Below are 15,578 nucleotides of genomic sequence, written 5' to 3'. Positions count from 1 at the left end.
TCCTAAAATGGTCAGGTTTTGCTTTGCTCTTCTTCAAGCTGACCCAAGAAAGCAACCAGGGAGTCACCTGGGTTCTGCTGGCACAGCCTCGTGGTCCTTCTCCCAGGTGATGACAGGGGAGGGCAGCCCCTCGATGCGGCACTCAAACCGGGCCATGCCATTCTCCTCCACTGTCTGTGACTCCGGCTGCTGGAAAAAGCGCGATAATGCTGGGGAAAGAAGAGGGGAAGGGAAGTTAATAACTCAATGTTTCTGCTGAGAAATGCAAACCTCTTATGATGTATGCGCTAAGAGAAAGGCTTTTCTTTCCTGAAGATAGCCTGGAATGGAATTTCCCCCTTTTCTGTGCTCCTACAGACCCTCAGCAACTCTAACAATAGTAACTGAAAGGTTTCAATGTGTAAATTTGCTCCTTACCTCATTTTCTCCTTTAAGGCAACAGTGTGAGAGATTCAGGCAATTTGGCAGTTTTAGCAGTTACCTTCCTAAATTGCTTCCTTGTCTGCTCACTTGCTCCATTTGGGAAGGACACAGAATGAGAAACAGAGGGGAAATGCCACAACCCCAGAGATGAGTTTCCCCCTTGCCTTGTAGCATTCCTGCAGCCACAGGAAATTAAAACAAGGCAAGAGGAAGAACAAACCAGATGTCAAGTTACACAAAACAACTGCCCACAGGCTGGCAGTGCTGGAGACCAGAGGCAGAGCCTATAAGGGTTTTGATTTTCCTTTTCCTGCCTGCAAAAACCAACTTCATCCTATCCAGCAGACGGGAGACAACCAAGGAAATCCAGACACCATGCTAAGAGGAGGATGGATTTCATACTTGCCAGGACACTTGTTTGCTCTCTAAGGCTCACCTCTGTCTGTATATATCTTTCCATAGTAAAGAGGCTGAACTGCATTGGAGACAAAGCACTAAGGTTTGGAATTGCTCTTGGACCACAATCCACAGCTGCCTCATCTTCCAACCCTTCCATGCACACAGCAAAACCCTGCAGCAGAAAACCTCCCCCAGGGCTGCCAGCATCTGTCCTATCCACAGCATAACCTGAAGGCATCTCAGTCACAGGAGGAGTTTTGAATATTCATGGAGGCTTCTGGATGGGGACAGAAAGCCTGTGTTCTTCTCCACCAGAAGAACTGGCTGCTGCTTTATCCATCTCTGTTAAACTGTCTCTGCTGTAAAATCCACCCTGCCGGACAAATCCATCCAACAATGCTCTAACACAAGTGCCAGAAACCCCAAACATGGAACAAGAAACATAAATTTCAGCCAAAAACCTCACTTGAATGCTGGGCTGAGAACAGCACTGTGCTCAGAAGTGACCTCCTGGCCCTAGACACAATTATGTGCTTGTCCCACCACCACTTTCCAAGAACATCCATCATTGCTTTGGATTTTGTAGGACTCCGGACTTGAAGATTTTCTTTGCATCTCTCACACACACAAACATCCATGCACACACATACATGCCTTATTGCATTGTGAGCTTGAGAAAGTATGTAGAGTTTGGAAAATGAAATGCTTTTGCATGACCCATTTTAACCTCGGCATATTCTCAGCTGTCATTAGTGTTTTTCTTTAATTTAAATAGTTATCACATGTTTCAAGCAACTCATTGCTCTCCACAGCAGCTACAGACCAAATTCTCCCACCAGCTGTCTGCCACGTTTAGTTCTTCAATTCAATACAAATGGAATGAGAAATGTTTTCCTGGAAAAATTTTAAAATACATTAATATGTAAGGCCTTAATTCAGCCAACTGCTTTAGTATTCTCAAATATACACTGCAGACCACTTTACCACAGGGTAATTTCTACAAATTACAAAACCATTTAAGTTCATGTTAATAAAACTTGCTGAATCCAAGAGTTTAAAAGAAAATCCACCAAATACCAGTGCATGTTCAGGATGGCACCATCAAAACAACCTTCTCCTGACAGCAGATCCTCTTTCACATTATTCTCTTTCCATCCTACAGGTGTCGATGAAAATATTTTGGCAGGCTCTGGAGGGTCATGTACCCAGGAAGATCATGATGGGAGGCAGGAATCCTTCTAAAAAATGAAATCTGTTGGCATTTCTGTTTCCTCCACTTCACGCAGGTCACCTGTCTCTCTGTTGTTCATTATTAAGTGGCATCATCTTGGTGTACAAAAGGTGACAGAGCCTCCTGCGCTCCCTGGGTTACCAGGCAATAACCTGTCCTGATTATTCCTAGCTATCACCTGCCAGACCTGGCCCTGCAAGCTTGAAATTCCCAGCTGAGAACCAAATCCTGCCCTTTACCTCCACCCAGCCCCATCTGCCCACTGTGCTGGAATGGGCTCTTCAAAAGCCAAGAAGAGCACCCTGACAGAGCCTCCTTAGGCTGCGGAGGAGTGTGACCAAACAGTGACCCTGCTTAGGGAGCGTGGTGTGCCTCTTGCTCAGAGCAGCACACAGGAACAGCCACGCTTCCCAAGGGGAGTCCCAGCTCCTGGCAAAGCCAGGACAGGCTGAGAGCTCTGTGTGTGCTGGGGGTTCAACCCTGGCAATGCCCAGCAAACCGGTTTGTCTGTGAGTGCTGTCTCAGAACCCTTGGGGAGGGCTTCAGAGGCTGAGCAGCTCCATCATACTCCTTTCATAGCACTAGGTTAGGGATAGTGGGGATAGGGATGAGCTGGACAAAAATAGGCTCTGAAAGAAGCAGCCTGCATCCTCCTCCTTGGAGGTGAGTACAGGGAACTTCAACTGGGGCATTTTGAGAACAGAAATTAACACCAAATCAAGGCAAGAGAAGTGAAAAAGTTCCTTTGATGCAGGACTGAGCAAGACCCCTGGATGTCAGCCCTGAAAGGGTCAGGCAAAGACAAACTTGCTGGCTGGGCTCATCACTGCTCCACAAGCATCTGCACCAGCTTGGGGCCAAGATCACAGCACACCGTGATCCCTTGTGCTCCTCCTCTCTCCTCCCCAGGAGTATCAGCGTGGAATGGATGAGGCAGGACACGTACAGCACTTCTAGTGGGAAAAAGAAATCAGGCAAGGGAGGAGAGGACTGGAGAGCAGGTCCTGCCACTTGGACATGCTGCATGGACAGTGCAGGAGAGGCTCCAAAACACTGCTCACCCTGGGCCATAGGATCCTTGGAGGGGCTGTTCTCCTCCCACAAACACATTCTGGGCTGCTGCAGAAGTGCTACAAAGTGAGAGGTTTTTCCACAGGGAGGCAGATGCTTGAGGGGAAAAGGCAAACAAAGACAACACATACTCAACATTATTTTCAACTCCTCAGCTAAGGTTTAGCTTGCAAAGCCATCCTGAGCCACAAAACACCTCCCAGCCCCGTTTCACTGATTATCCTGAACACCTTAATAGGCCACTCAGTAAAAATTACCCACTGCAGGTGAGAAGGTGAAGAGCATTACCGCAAATTGCCCCCAGCGACAGCTGAAGCACCGGGCTCTGCGCCTCCAGGAGTGGGGCAGGCAGCTCCCTCCCCGCTGACATGTTAAACCCAGCTGGAGCCAAGCCGTGTGTGCCAAGGCTTTTAGCTCCGAGCCCAGGGGTGACTGCAGGATGGTGAAACACAGCACCCTCCCCCTCTCCCAGCAGCGTGATCCGTGCAGGAGGCTGTGGGCTTGGAAAGGCTGCCAGCCAGCAACACTACACCCCAGGCAGAAAATGCAGTCTATGCAAGGAATTCAGCCTTCTGAAAGGGGCTCGCTGCTCTCTCCCACAGCGCTTTTCCCCCAGACTCTCCGCGTGCTCGTCCTCTTTGTACCTTCTACAATTATTAGGAGGTATTTCCAAGGTGGAGACAGCATCAGCCCCCACTGAGATCGCATACACCACCCAGGCCACCCCTCTCTAGACGACTCACCTCTGAACAGGCCGGGGGTGGAAGGAGAGCACGCAAAGAAAGTCGTGGGAGCAATTTGCCACGGCCCCCCGGCACAGTGCAGGCACAGCCAGCACAGCGCTCCGTCTGCGGGGCCATATGGCAGCACAGGACTGCTCCTGCTCTCCACAGGAGCCAGCTCCCCACCTACCCAAAACAGCATCTAAAGCCACGTCTAAAATCACAGATACTCCAGAGCCTGTGCATTTATCTGCAGGAAGTTTTTCTGCCCAGCATGGCTCTGCCTACAGTCCCTGGCCTTCACTCACCTATGCCCCCAATTCACAAAATAAATAGGATAAAATCTATAAAATAAATCCCTAAAGTAGGAACAAATCCTAGTCTGCCGTTCCTCAAATCCCAGACAAGCAGGGCACCACAGAGAAGACACACTGTCCACGTGGAGCGAGGATGATGAGAGATGCTGTGTGCTGATTCCTGCTGTGGCCTGTCCCTCCAGGTGCAGGAACACTCCAAACCTCTCCCGTGCTCCCTGCCAGCTGCCACGTGACGCTGGCCCATTCCCTCCAGGCACAGCAAACGTCTTCATCTGACAGTCACAATTACTGTAATTTTCTACAACCTCCCTTGCACAAAATGTTTAAGCTAAATTAAAAGCTTTAACAAATCTTCATCAATGTAGTTATTAACAGGTAGAAAGCTACACCTTCCCACAACTACAATAACGCCCCTGGTACTTCCATGTGGGAGCACGTGAGGCTCAGGAAAACCTGCAAACCCAATTTATCAGCCTGAGCAGCTGCTCGTTTAACAGGCACCCTCACACACGAGCCCTCACAGCCTTGCTCCTCCCTGTTTGCCACGGCCACCACTGCCACGAGGTGTGGATGGGGACCATGACATGGGTCCCTTGGTGGCACACAGGGTGCCAGGGAACACTGGGCAGTGAGCCTTGTGTTTATCCAGCAAAATGCCCACAAACTGAACTGCTGGACCACGGTGGAAGGATGGAAGTCATCACACAGTCACAGCCTTCACGTGCCATTCAACCTGCACCACGCTAGCCTGACTGCTCTGAAAGGCCTCCCCAGCCTGTGGGCTCACTGCTGCCCGGAGCATCCCCTCCCTCCACTGGGAAGCTGGCAGCCCTTACACAGAGGTGCCAGAGCAGCTCTTGGGGCTGTCAGGGGGAGAAGGGGACTCCCACAAGCCTGAAACACGGCAGATGACACCATCAGCACCAAACCAGTGCTGAGCAAGGCACTGCTATGAACACCCAAAGCTCCTACTTGTTACTGCAAGATTCTGTGGCACAGAGAGCCCCACAGCCCTGCATGGGAACCCCATCCCAGGGAAGGAAAGGACCTGCAGGTCAGAAGGACAAGCTCATGGCAGAAATATCACATCCCACCTGCTGAACAGGTTTTCTTCTACTGCCCCATCCTGATCAGCAGTCCCCAAGGCAATCAGCACAAAGAGTAAGCCCATCCACTCCATCCAGCTTTGGATAGACCGTGTTCAGTAACAGGGGAAAAAATGAGAAAACCTTTACAATCCTCACTTGCTCCAGCTGAATGCTAATGGAGCAAGTGCTTTTGCCCAACCCTCGTAACAAATCGAAGTGAGAGATGCATTTCATTAATCAATTCTCTCGCTGCTCCCTGCTCAGAAATGGATATGTTACGTCAGGTGCATGTGTGTGCCATGGAAGCAGCATTTTCCCTGTGCAGATGGTAATAAAAGGAGACATATGAGTACACACAAGGAAAGAGTTCACCTGAAATTCCCCATTTCTGTGAGAAACACAGAAGGGGATGGAGAGAGGCATGACCCATGTACACTCCTCTGGAAAAAATTCAGGAGGGGAGAAGGGCAGTTTAAGTCAGCCTCCCCATTCTGAGATGTCTCCACTGTTCTAACTTGTAAGACACCAAACAATAATCCCAGGACCATAGAAGAGACAGAGCCCATTGCCACTGGGCAAGAGACACAGCACACACTTCAACATAAGTCACCCCTAGAAGGGAATAAATATATCCTAACCGAGGCTATCTGCGACTCAGGCAGGAGCAGCAAAATAAATCCAGCTGGACTAATGACAGCTTTTCTACTCCAGGATTTCCACCTCCTCCCAAACAACACCTGTGTGCAGGATCCCTGACTGCATGCTAAACATTTTCTGAGCATTTTCTTCTGAAGGAAGAAAATCAACAAAACCCCCAGAACACTTACTTGAAAATCTGACTGCAGCTGTTTGACTGGTGACAGTCCCTAGGGAGGTGTGAGACACACAGGAATAATTACCCTCAGCACCAACCCCCTCGGGATATTTACTGTCCTTTGCCACAGCCTGGGATGAGATGAAGAGCGATCCATTTGGAAGCACATGGAGATGTTCCTGCTCCACTAATGGAAACCCATTCTTCTTCCATGTGACATTGAACACTTGCTCAACAGGGGTCAGGTTACAGTCCAAAATCACCACTTGGTTTGGCTCCAGTATCACCTTGGCAGGACCAGCACTGCAGCTCAGCTCCAGAGAATCCCCTTTCGACAGCCTCCCTGCAAAGAAAAGACAGTGTTGCAGTGGGGGTTACTTTCCTGATTTAATCACACCCCAGTTTTACACAGCAAAGGAACCATGGCTAGAGGTACCAGGTGAAATTCAGCCCTGTTGGGTGACCAGCACAGCCCATGACTCCTGTGCACACTGCATTCTCCATCCCCCATCCCTATGGCTGTACAACCTGCACCAGTTCTGCCATTCTCAATGGGCCCAGCAGCCACCCCTGTTGTCCACACTTGTTTCTGTGCTGGATTCAAGCAGAAAGCAGCTGGAAGAAGGTGAAGAGGTGGTAACAGTAAGAGCAAGCACAGAAGATGCAGTAAGAACCCCAATCTCCCATGGCTGCCTGTGGCAGGCTACCCAATCACCTGCACATCAGAGCCTCCTCTGAGGCTGATCAACCCCTACGAGACAATTAAGTGCAAGGAAAAGTATCCAAGCCCCATGTGGCACTCCAGTGCCAATGACCACAACCTCGTTAGAGCAGCTCCCCCTCTTACTGGCAGTAAGAGCTCAAGTCCAGCTGGGAAAGCAGCAGCTCCCACTGATGTTCATGTTCTGGGAAACACAATAAAAGAACAGTTCAAAACATCAGCTGCTGTCTCTGAGCATTTCATCCCATATAGGTGAATCCAGAGTGAGAATGGATGGATGCATTTTCCTCACTAGAAGGGGAAATTGTTAGCAGACAGTACCCAGCACGTGCCCTCAGGCAACCTTCCTGCTGCAGCCAGAGGCCAGAGCAGTGACCAGCAACAAGCTCAGCTGAACAGATCTTGGTCTGGCCCACTTCCAAACCCACGTACTCGAGGGGGCTCCACCTCTGAAACAATGCTCAGCATTTCCTAAAAGAATATTGCCATTAATAAAATGCATTTGCCGTTAGAGTTCTCCAGAGACACTAAGTCAATGTTAGCTGGCAGCGTTGCTTCCACACACCAGCAATTTCAATCTCTGCTGTGCTCAAACCATCACCATCCACTCTTTTTATGGCTCTGCTCCAAATTATTTTGTCACTGCTCCAATCAGAAATGTTTCCTGCCTCTATAACAAGTTTATCAACACTGGATATGAACCACATGGCTCCCTGCCCGTCTCCTATCGCAGAAGGCTACAGATTAATTTTATAGGAATTCAAACACCCTATTAAACCTGCTACTACCTACTGCTGATAAAAGGGCTGCACTTTAAAAGAGTGTGTGTTAAGCATGCAATTAGGGGCAATGACACGCAAAATTACATATGCAGAGAGATGGAATTATTTCAAGGAGTGTGCTGCAAACCGCAGGTGCCCCTGGAAGGAAGGGCCTAACCCTGTCCCCACACGTGGCCAACTCGGTGCCCATGGGGAAGGGAACTTGTCAGGTTTGTCATCACTGCTGGGTTTTACAACGACCACTGAGAACTTGGTGTTGGCCAGCTCTGTCCCTTCAATGATGAGGAGGCCACACAAGAACCCTGCCTGTTGATTGCCATTGTTATGGGACAGAACAGATCCTCTTCTGTCACCTTCACTAGGACATCCAGGGGGCAACCTCCCAGTCCTCAAAGACAAATTCCAGCAGGACACAGAAATGCCCATGTCACAGTCAGCACAACAGCCAGACACTGTACACCTGACAAAGGGGCAGCCACTGCCAACACAGCTACCTGCAAGTCCCTGGATTGAGGGTTTTCCCACACGGATGCTTCCACCATGCTGCCATCCCACACTCTGCAGAGAGGAAGCACAGACAGAAGCAGCAGACATCCCAAGCTCCCAGTATGTACACACCACAATGGAATTCCTGGTTTTTCAGCCAGCACAGCCCTGGCAGGTCCAGGTCAGGCAAATGTCACCAAGTGCCCTCCTGTAGGGCAACCCTGCCTATCCATGTCTCCAAGGGTAGATTGGTCCTTTGAGGATCACAGCAAGCTACAGAACTCAGTGACTCCCCAGGAAGACAGAAGCCAGGGAACACAAAGCTGAAAGGCTGCCCCAGATGTACTGGAAAGACACTGCCTCTGGAAGCCTTTCATGCAAGACAGCTGGTACTAAAAAACTGTTTGAAGTAGTGAGAAATTTAGCATGCCAAACATCTGTGCAGGTGACATGGCCAAGCACAGGAGAGGGTTAACAGCTGGAGAAAACTCAGCTGGGCTCAGGACAGGAGGCACACTCAGATGCTGTCATGAGAACCCCCATCCCTGTGAGAATCCACATCCAGGGAGGAGCAGTGGCACAGACACTTCTCTGAAGGGGTGTCCCTGTAGCAGCTGCTGGCAGCCTGTCACCGGGGCTCAGCCTGTGTGTGCACACACCACTTCTGTGGAGGCAGGGCTGCTACAGCCAAGGCTGAGGTGTGTGACACACAGCTTATTCCAAAAGACTTGAAACTTTGTTGGGTAAAGTCTTCATTCTTTGCCTTTCCTTATAATTTGTCATCTTTAGAAGCTCCTGTACATTGCTTGGGGAAACAGGCTGTGTATATGTCCTATTTTCTTGTTTCTTCAGACAGCAATTAGAACGGCATTTTGCTGAAAATACTCCTTTTCCAAAAGTGAAGTGCAAGGGGACAGCCAGGAATAGAGAAGGGATCTGCAGTGCAGCTTCCCACAGTAAGAAGCAATTATCAGCCTCTCAAACTTCAATTCCTCAAAAAGTCAACTCAACCTGCTTGTAGCAGAATAAGAACAGAACATACTTTCCATCACAGAAAAATAAGTATTTGCTTTTCAAAAACATGTGGTGATGTTTCTACATCCCTAAAGCACCTGGCTTTTTTCCCCCAAAGTCAAAACCTTCCTGGATCCAAGCTTCTACTTGGTTGGTCAAAATGTGTGACCACCCCTCCTTGTTTGTTATTTAACATAGCCTGCTGGGAAGGCCTCCAGCTGGGCAAATAAAATTCCCACCCAACACCAGACTGCTCTGACCTGTCCTGAATCATCCAGCCCTCCTTCCTGCCCTTTTGGCCCCAAAATACTGCAAGTTTCTGGTGACAAGCCATTTGCACACACAGAGGTCAAGCAGCAGGGTCCAGAGTGCAGACTTGGCATTGCAAAAAGCCCCAGTATGACTTTTGTCCCAAGATGTTCAAAGAACTGCATAAACACTCCTTGATTAAGGAAAAAATACCTTCCAGGCTCTGGAAACGTAGGAGGAGGTCTGGTTCAAAACACCGCACTAAATTAGCAAGCCTGACAATAAGATAAAAGCCTCTTCAAGGGAAGGGATCAGAAGAGAGTAAAATTAGTCCAAGTGAGATCAAAGACAAATGAAATCAGGAATGTTAAGTGCTTACAGAAGCTGCTGACTATTTCCAACCTCCATTCTTCATCCTATAGTGACAGAAATGGATCCTCTGGTTAAGTACAGAGCCATGTGCTCATGCAGCCTCTTGCTCACCTCCACCCTCTTACCTGCCAGAGGTGACGCCGTAATTAATGTAGTCAAGGTGGGCATCTAAGACAGGAGCCAGAAGGGCTTTTTACACATCAGTCCTAGGCAGGTGTTCCCGCTACAGACCTGTGCTTTGGAGCTGAACAGCTTTTTACTTTTGACTCCTCCTGGAAGTAGTTTCAGCTGCTGAGCTATTCCAAGGTGGGCAGTAACAGCTTTCAGATCATAAATGCATGTGCAAGTACACACTCACATGAAGATACACATGACGTATTTGTGAATTCACATACACAGAGTTCTGGGGGAATGCAGATGTATTCAAATGCAGAGCATGCCCTGGAATGGAGGGTCTTTGATGTAGCAAGTTAAAAGCATTTTGTTCCCATGAAAATTATATTTTCTGACCCCAGCTCTGCAGGGTTTTTTTCACTCTCCCCTGTGTTGCTAACCCCTAGGCTATATTGTGCATAAAAACAGCCCAGGAGAAAATGTTCTTTTTCTCCCATCTATTTCCTCACTTCCATCAGCCATCCATCCACCTCCGGCATCCAGGCCCAGTGAAGTAAATTAAAAAGCCTCCTGTTGAGTGGCGTAAAAAAACAGGGCGTTTCAAATGAACAAAGGTCGTCAAATCTTCAAGGCACAAAGCTGTCCTCTGCCCTCCACGGGAGCACAGCCCCTGCCAGCCCGAGTTCAGATCCAAGACAGGCATCTGAAATCCACATTAAACCAGCCAACAGCCCTTCCCCAGCCACACATCTCAGCATCCAGCCAAACCCCACTCCTATCATCTCCTCTCCCCAACATCAAAAGGAGGCAGGAATAGCCCAACGTACCACCGAGTAAACGGGAAAAAGAACACATTCTGTCAGGTTTTAATTTCAAATTTATAACTAAGCAGGTGAAGTGTGAGCAAGCAACACAGCAAGGTCTGAGAGATTCTTGACAATGAAATTACTTGGGCAGAGGTGAGACCCTCACAGCAGAGTTTTTACAACCAGGACACGCAATAGGCCAAGCCCATGGAGCTGGGACCTTTCATTCCATGACTAAGAACAGCACAAACCCCCACTTGTATCCTTGCACACAGGGTTATTTCCCTTTATTCCCTATTATCCCTTTCCTGAGGTTTAACCACTTAAATCAAGGTGGAAAAACCTAGACAAGGGAGATGCTTGTTCTGGTGAAATTTTGGCTATCAGCAGTAAACATGTCCTTGAGCTCTGCTACAGAGCACGAGCAAATAAAAGGTTACTGTTCAACAGGAGACAAATGGCTTTGTGCAGAGGAGAACGAGTAGTGGTTTAGTAATTACTGTGAAAACAAAACATTCAGGCATAAACCAAAAAGGATTTAGTGCACTGACATATCTCTGTTTCTTTTCTAGCACAGCTGAAATCACCTGATGCACAGCCCCTGAGTAAGGCCCATAAGACTGACAGAACATCTCCATCAATTCTGTCTCTTCAAGAAACTCATTCAGCTGGGGAAAGCCAAAGACACTTAGGCACACACAAGATCCCAAGGCACAACCACTCCTACAGCCCCCAGCCCACTCAACAATTCCAAGGCTCAGACCTTCACTTCAAGGCAGGGGAGGGCCATCTTTAGCACAGCTGAGTGAGGCCCCGGGAGCAGCTCAAGGACACCCAGTCCAAAGCAGCCAAACCACTGACAGCCCCCAGTGCCTTCCTGCAAAACCCCTCCAACACTCCCAGCCCTAAACAAAGAGCCGAGCCAAGCCAGACAGGACCCATTACAGTACAGGCCTTGGGAGATTAATACTTCACAGGGAGCAAAGTACAAGAGTTTCTAATCTGACACACTTCCAGACCTGACATCACTTCTAGTTCTTGGCAGGCAGAGATTTTCCTGGGGAGCTGTTGTTGTGCTGCAGGTCCCACAGCCTGGAGCCTGGCCAGCACGTTTCCTATTCCATACACATCTGGCACTTTGAAACTGGCTTGTGCACCTTGCAGAGATCCAGCCAAAGAAAACCTTCCCAGGAGCAAGAAAGTGGCTCAGGCAAGGAGAGCAGAGTGCTCGTCGTGTGTGTTCTGTGGGATATCAGGCAATACGAGGAAAGAGCTCCTCTCTCCCCTCCACATCCCACAGGAGGTGGCAGGAATTCAAGCTGCATTTCAGCCTCTGCACTGTCGCTTGCCTTAATTTATGTATTTATTTTGGATGTTGAACTCGTGGAACTCAACAGCACAATTAATCTTATTTAATTGGGAGTGAACAGCACTGAAGAAAAGTGAAGTTACTCCTTCCAAAGGGTTTTGCTACCTCTCAACAAGCCAACTACTGTGCCATTGTTCTCCTTAATGTAACCTTCTGCCGATGCTCTTCAGCGGCTCTTAGAGCTGTAGAAAATCTTTACGTTCCCATTGTCTAATTCAAAGAGTGACTGTACTTCAGTGTGTCCCCATTAAAGCAACACAAAGCTCTCTTTCTTCTTGGAAACTTTATGCATTGACAATTACAAGTCAATAGCTTGGTCTCAGTCTGTTTTTAGGGCAATTGCACTTGGCAAGTGGTGACCCAGAAAGAAATCTGGACTGAGGTCTCCGACAGTCTGCATGCTGGGTGCTCGGCAACACCGGCACTGAAAGCAGAACCGGAGGAGCCCTGGGCTCGGAGCACCCCACTCCCATGATCTCTACAGAATGGGAGGCTGAAAGAGGAGCTGGACACCTAAATCCCCTTGTGCATCACTCGTTCAGCCTCCCCACGGCACAATAAAATAGAGAACATTCTTCCACTAAACCCTAAGGAGGCATGTGAGACAGAGGGGTCAAGATCCCTACATTCCCTACTTAGTTACCAGATGTTACTGGAACTTTCCACCTTGTAACAGCAACAGGAATAAGAAAGTTACACCTTCAACACCCATTAAGCCTCTCTGGAACAGAAGGCTCCTAAAACTAATCTCCAGAGCTGCTGAAAAGACCATTTCATTAACACTTGATATCCAGGCACAGCAAAGCAGTTCCAGTGCTGAGCAGTGCTCACCAGTGGGAAGCCAACCTTATCCTAATTCTGCATTTAAGCAACCTGGATGGTTTATTTAATAATGCAGCATCTCCCACTGCTGCAGGAGTATTTATCCAGCTGGCAGCAAGGGGCTCTCAGATCATCCCCTGTCACTAAGCTGATCCCAGCCTTTCACGAGCAGCTGGGTGCCAGCCTGGCACTGCAGGCAGCAAGAGGCAGCACATGGAGAGCGTCACATTGTCCCCACGTCAAGGGGCCGAGTAGGAGGCCATGCCAGGAGCAATCCCCTCACAGCCTGCACACATCCAGCTGCAGCCATGGTGTAGGTACAGTGTTCTGGTCACTCCCCAGCTTGGGCCTGGGTGCACATTGGTGCTCCTCAAGTCCTGGCACACATACCTGGAAAGAAGAGTATCTAAAGCTGTAATTACAGTAAATAGATGTGCTGGTTTGGGCTGGGATTGAATTAATTTTCTTCACATGGGGAAGTGAATACCTTTGTCTATAAATGTAACACACACCAAGGAAAACACCAAGGAAATAGAACAGCTGAAAATGTCTCCATGAAAGTATTTTTGAAGATGCTCCTAACGCTGGAGTCAACTGAAGCTGTTCATTTCAGCCACCCAAGACCATGAAAGCCACCAACCCACACAGCCCTGGAAACTCCAGCCTAGTAAGGACTAAGTGTTCTCCTGCCTCCACAGAAGCACTGGATTTGCCCAAATAACTGTGTCTACAGATGATGCCTAACAGATAGAAACAAACACCACACCAGCTCTCAAGATCGAGCTCCTTCTCATTGAGACGTGATATTCTGATGTATCCTCTGCAACAAATGGTCCAGAGAAATGAAACAAATCAATAGCAGTAATAATTTATTCATTGTGTTGAATTGTCAGTGGCAATTATAACACTAAAGTGCTTGACTTTCACAAAGGTTAAGCTTTCTGGGGTCGGGGTATTTCCCCCCCCCCCAACCCCAGAAAGGTTTCTGAAGGCAGAGGAAGCCTAGAATTTCAAAATCCAGATTTGCTAAACTCAGCCTTTTCACATCTTCTCCCCAAGGTGCCTCACAGCAGAACAGGGAGAGATGTCCCCGTGTAGAGCAATATAAATGTGAGCCTCCCTTGCACCGAAGGATGCTCAAAGTGCCAAAGTGATGTAAACACTAAAATCCCTGAAAGCCTCTCCCCAGTCCTCACACTGCCTGATCCAGGGGGGACAGAGCTGTTCCTGTGCCTTTCCCAGCCACTCCACACCCAGCACACAGAGCACCCATCCTCAGGCTTCACTCTACAAACATCTCCCAGGCCATGTCCATCTCCTGGCCCTCATCTTTCCCTTCTTAAAAAGCCAATGAGGAACAGCTGAGACGATCCCTGCAGAAGCTGCTGCAAGCACGAGGTGCATGGGGAACTCAGGACAGAGCCCTGGGTTTGCATTCAGAGATTTACAGTGTGGAGGCACATTAAAATTACAAGCTTGAACAAGCGCACTGGAACAATAACACATCAGAGTCCTGTAATTGGGCCCTGAAATACACTTAGTGAAAAATACAGACCAGCTGCAATGCTGGAAATGCTCCTAATGCAATCCAAGGTAATTATTGGTAACAGACCATCAAACAAGTGCATTAATATGCTCTGATCAGAGAGAGAATCAGATGGGACAGTCTGGCAAAGCAGCTTGTACCTGCAAATTATGTAAATGATTTGAAAGAGCAAAGCCCCAAAGCCCTAGAAACACTAACTCTAATGAAAGTTATTAAATGCTATTTTTGTTATCTGCTGGTGTTAACATCAGAAGGCCCATTTGCTGCAGCGACTGTAATTGTGCTGCTGAGGGTCCTGGCTGAATAAGCCTGAGATTTGCAGACTAAAACGACTGCCTTGGATTTGCATGATCTCACCGACACCCGTTTAAACACATAATGACTTCCTGCATTTTTCACTGATGTTGGAAAGGAAACCCAGTTATTTTGCTTTTGTGCGATACACAAGTTCCTGATTTTACCTCATCATACATCTTCTTTATCTGCAAAGGACACAGAGGAGTCTGAAAGATGACCTCGTGTTACAACATTACCTATTTTTATACTTCAACTGTTTCAGTTTAGCATACTTTTAGGATATACTTTCATCTCTTCATGCCTGAGAAAGCGACAAGTATGCAGCATGATACAAGCTTCAGTATCATCCCTCTTGAGAATAGTCACTTAACCAGAAACTAATATTGCCAAATAAATACACAAAAATCCTTCACCTGTGGGCTACAGTTTAACAGTATTTTGTAGCTGTTTCCCCCTGGGTTAATGGCTTTGCATATTCCAAAGATGCAAATATAAATACATTAAATTGAAAAATGTTCAGTTGCAACAGTGAATATTTTATCAGTCAAGTTCTCACCACCCTACAGTATTAAAAAAAAAAAGAAAAAGAAAAAGAAAAAGAAAAAAGAAGGCAGCATACTCAATGCTAAACGTTGGGAAATATCAAACAGGAATGAAAGTGTCCCCACTCCAAGTCTTAATACAGCAGCCAAACTTCCCAGATAATGCATCCTGTCCTCTCTACCAGACAATTCTTCAGCCTTTGTAACTCAAAATTTTACACACACAAAATGCAGTGTAAAGCTGTGGAGCAAGCAGACAGAGCCCATCCTGCTCTCTCATTTTAAAGACCTCCAGAAACTTGGCCTATACTTTACAGTTTCAAAAGAAACACACCTGTAATCTTATTTTCTTTTTTTTTCACATTGCAAGACAGACACATTTCGAGCTTTAGT

General features: G+C 47.9%; 1 protein-coding gene across 1 annotated transcript in view; it reads right to left on the bottom strand.

The window, feature by feature from the left end:
* The window catches only part of IGDCC4 (immunoglobulin superfamily DCC subclass member 4), a 94,494-nt gene that overhangs the window by 50,177 nt on the left and 28,739 nt on the right, over nt 1-15,578 (bottom strand). The window contains 2 exon segments of the mRNA XM_063412579.1: nt 68-209; nt 6,079-6,408. Of these exon segments, the coding sequence (XP_063268649.1) occupies nt 68-209; nt 6,079-6,408 (472 nt within the window).

Source organism: Prinia subflava, chromosome 15 (assembly GCF_021018805.1).
Source record: "Prinia subflava isolate CZ2003 ecotype Zambia chromosome 15, Cam_Psub_1.2, whole genome shotgun sequence".
Taxonomy (NCBI): domain Eukaryota; kingdom Metazoa; phylum Chordata; class Aves; order Passeriformes; family Cisticolidae; genus Prinia; species Prinia subflava.
This window is presented reverse-complemented; position numbering and strand designations above follow the sequence as displayed.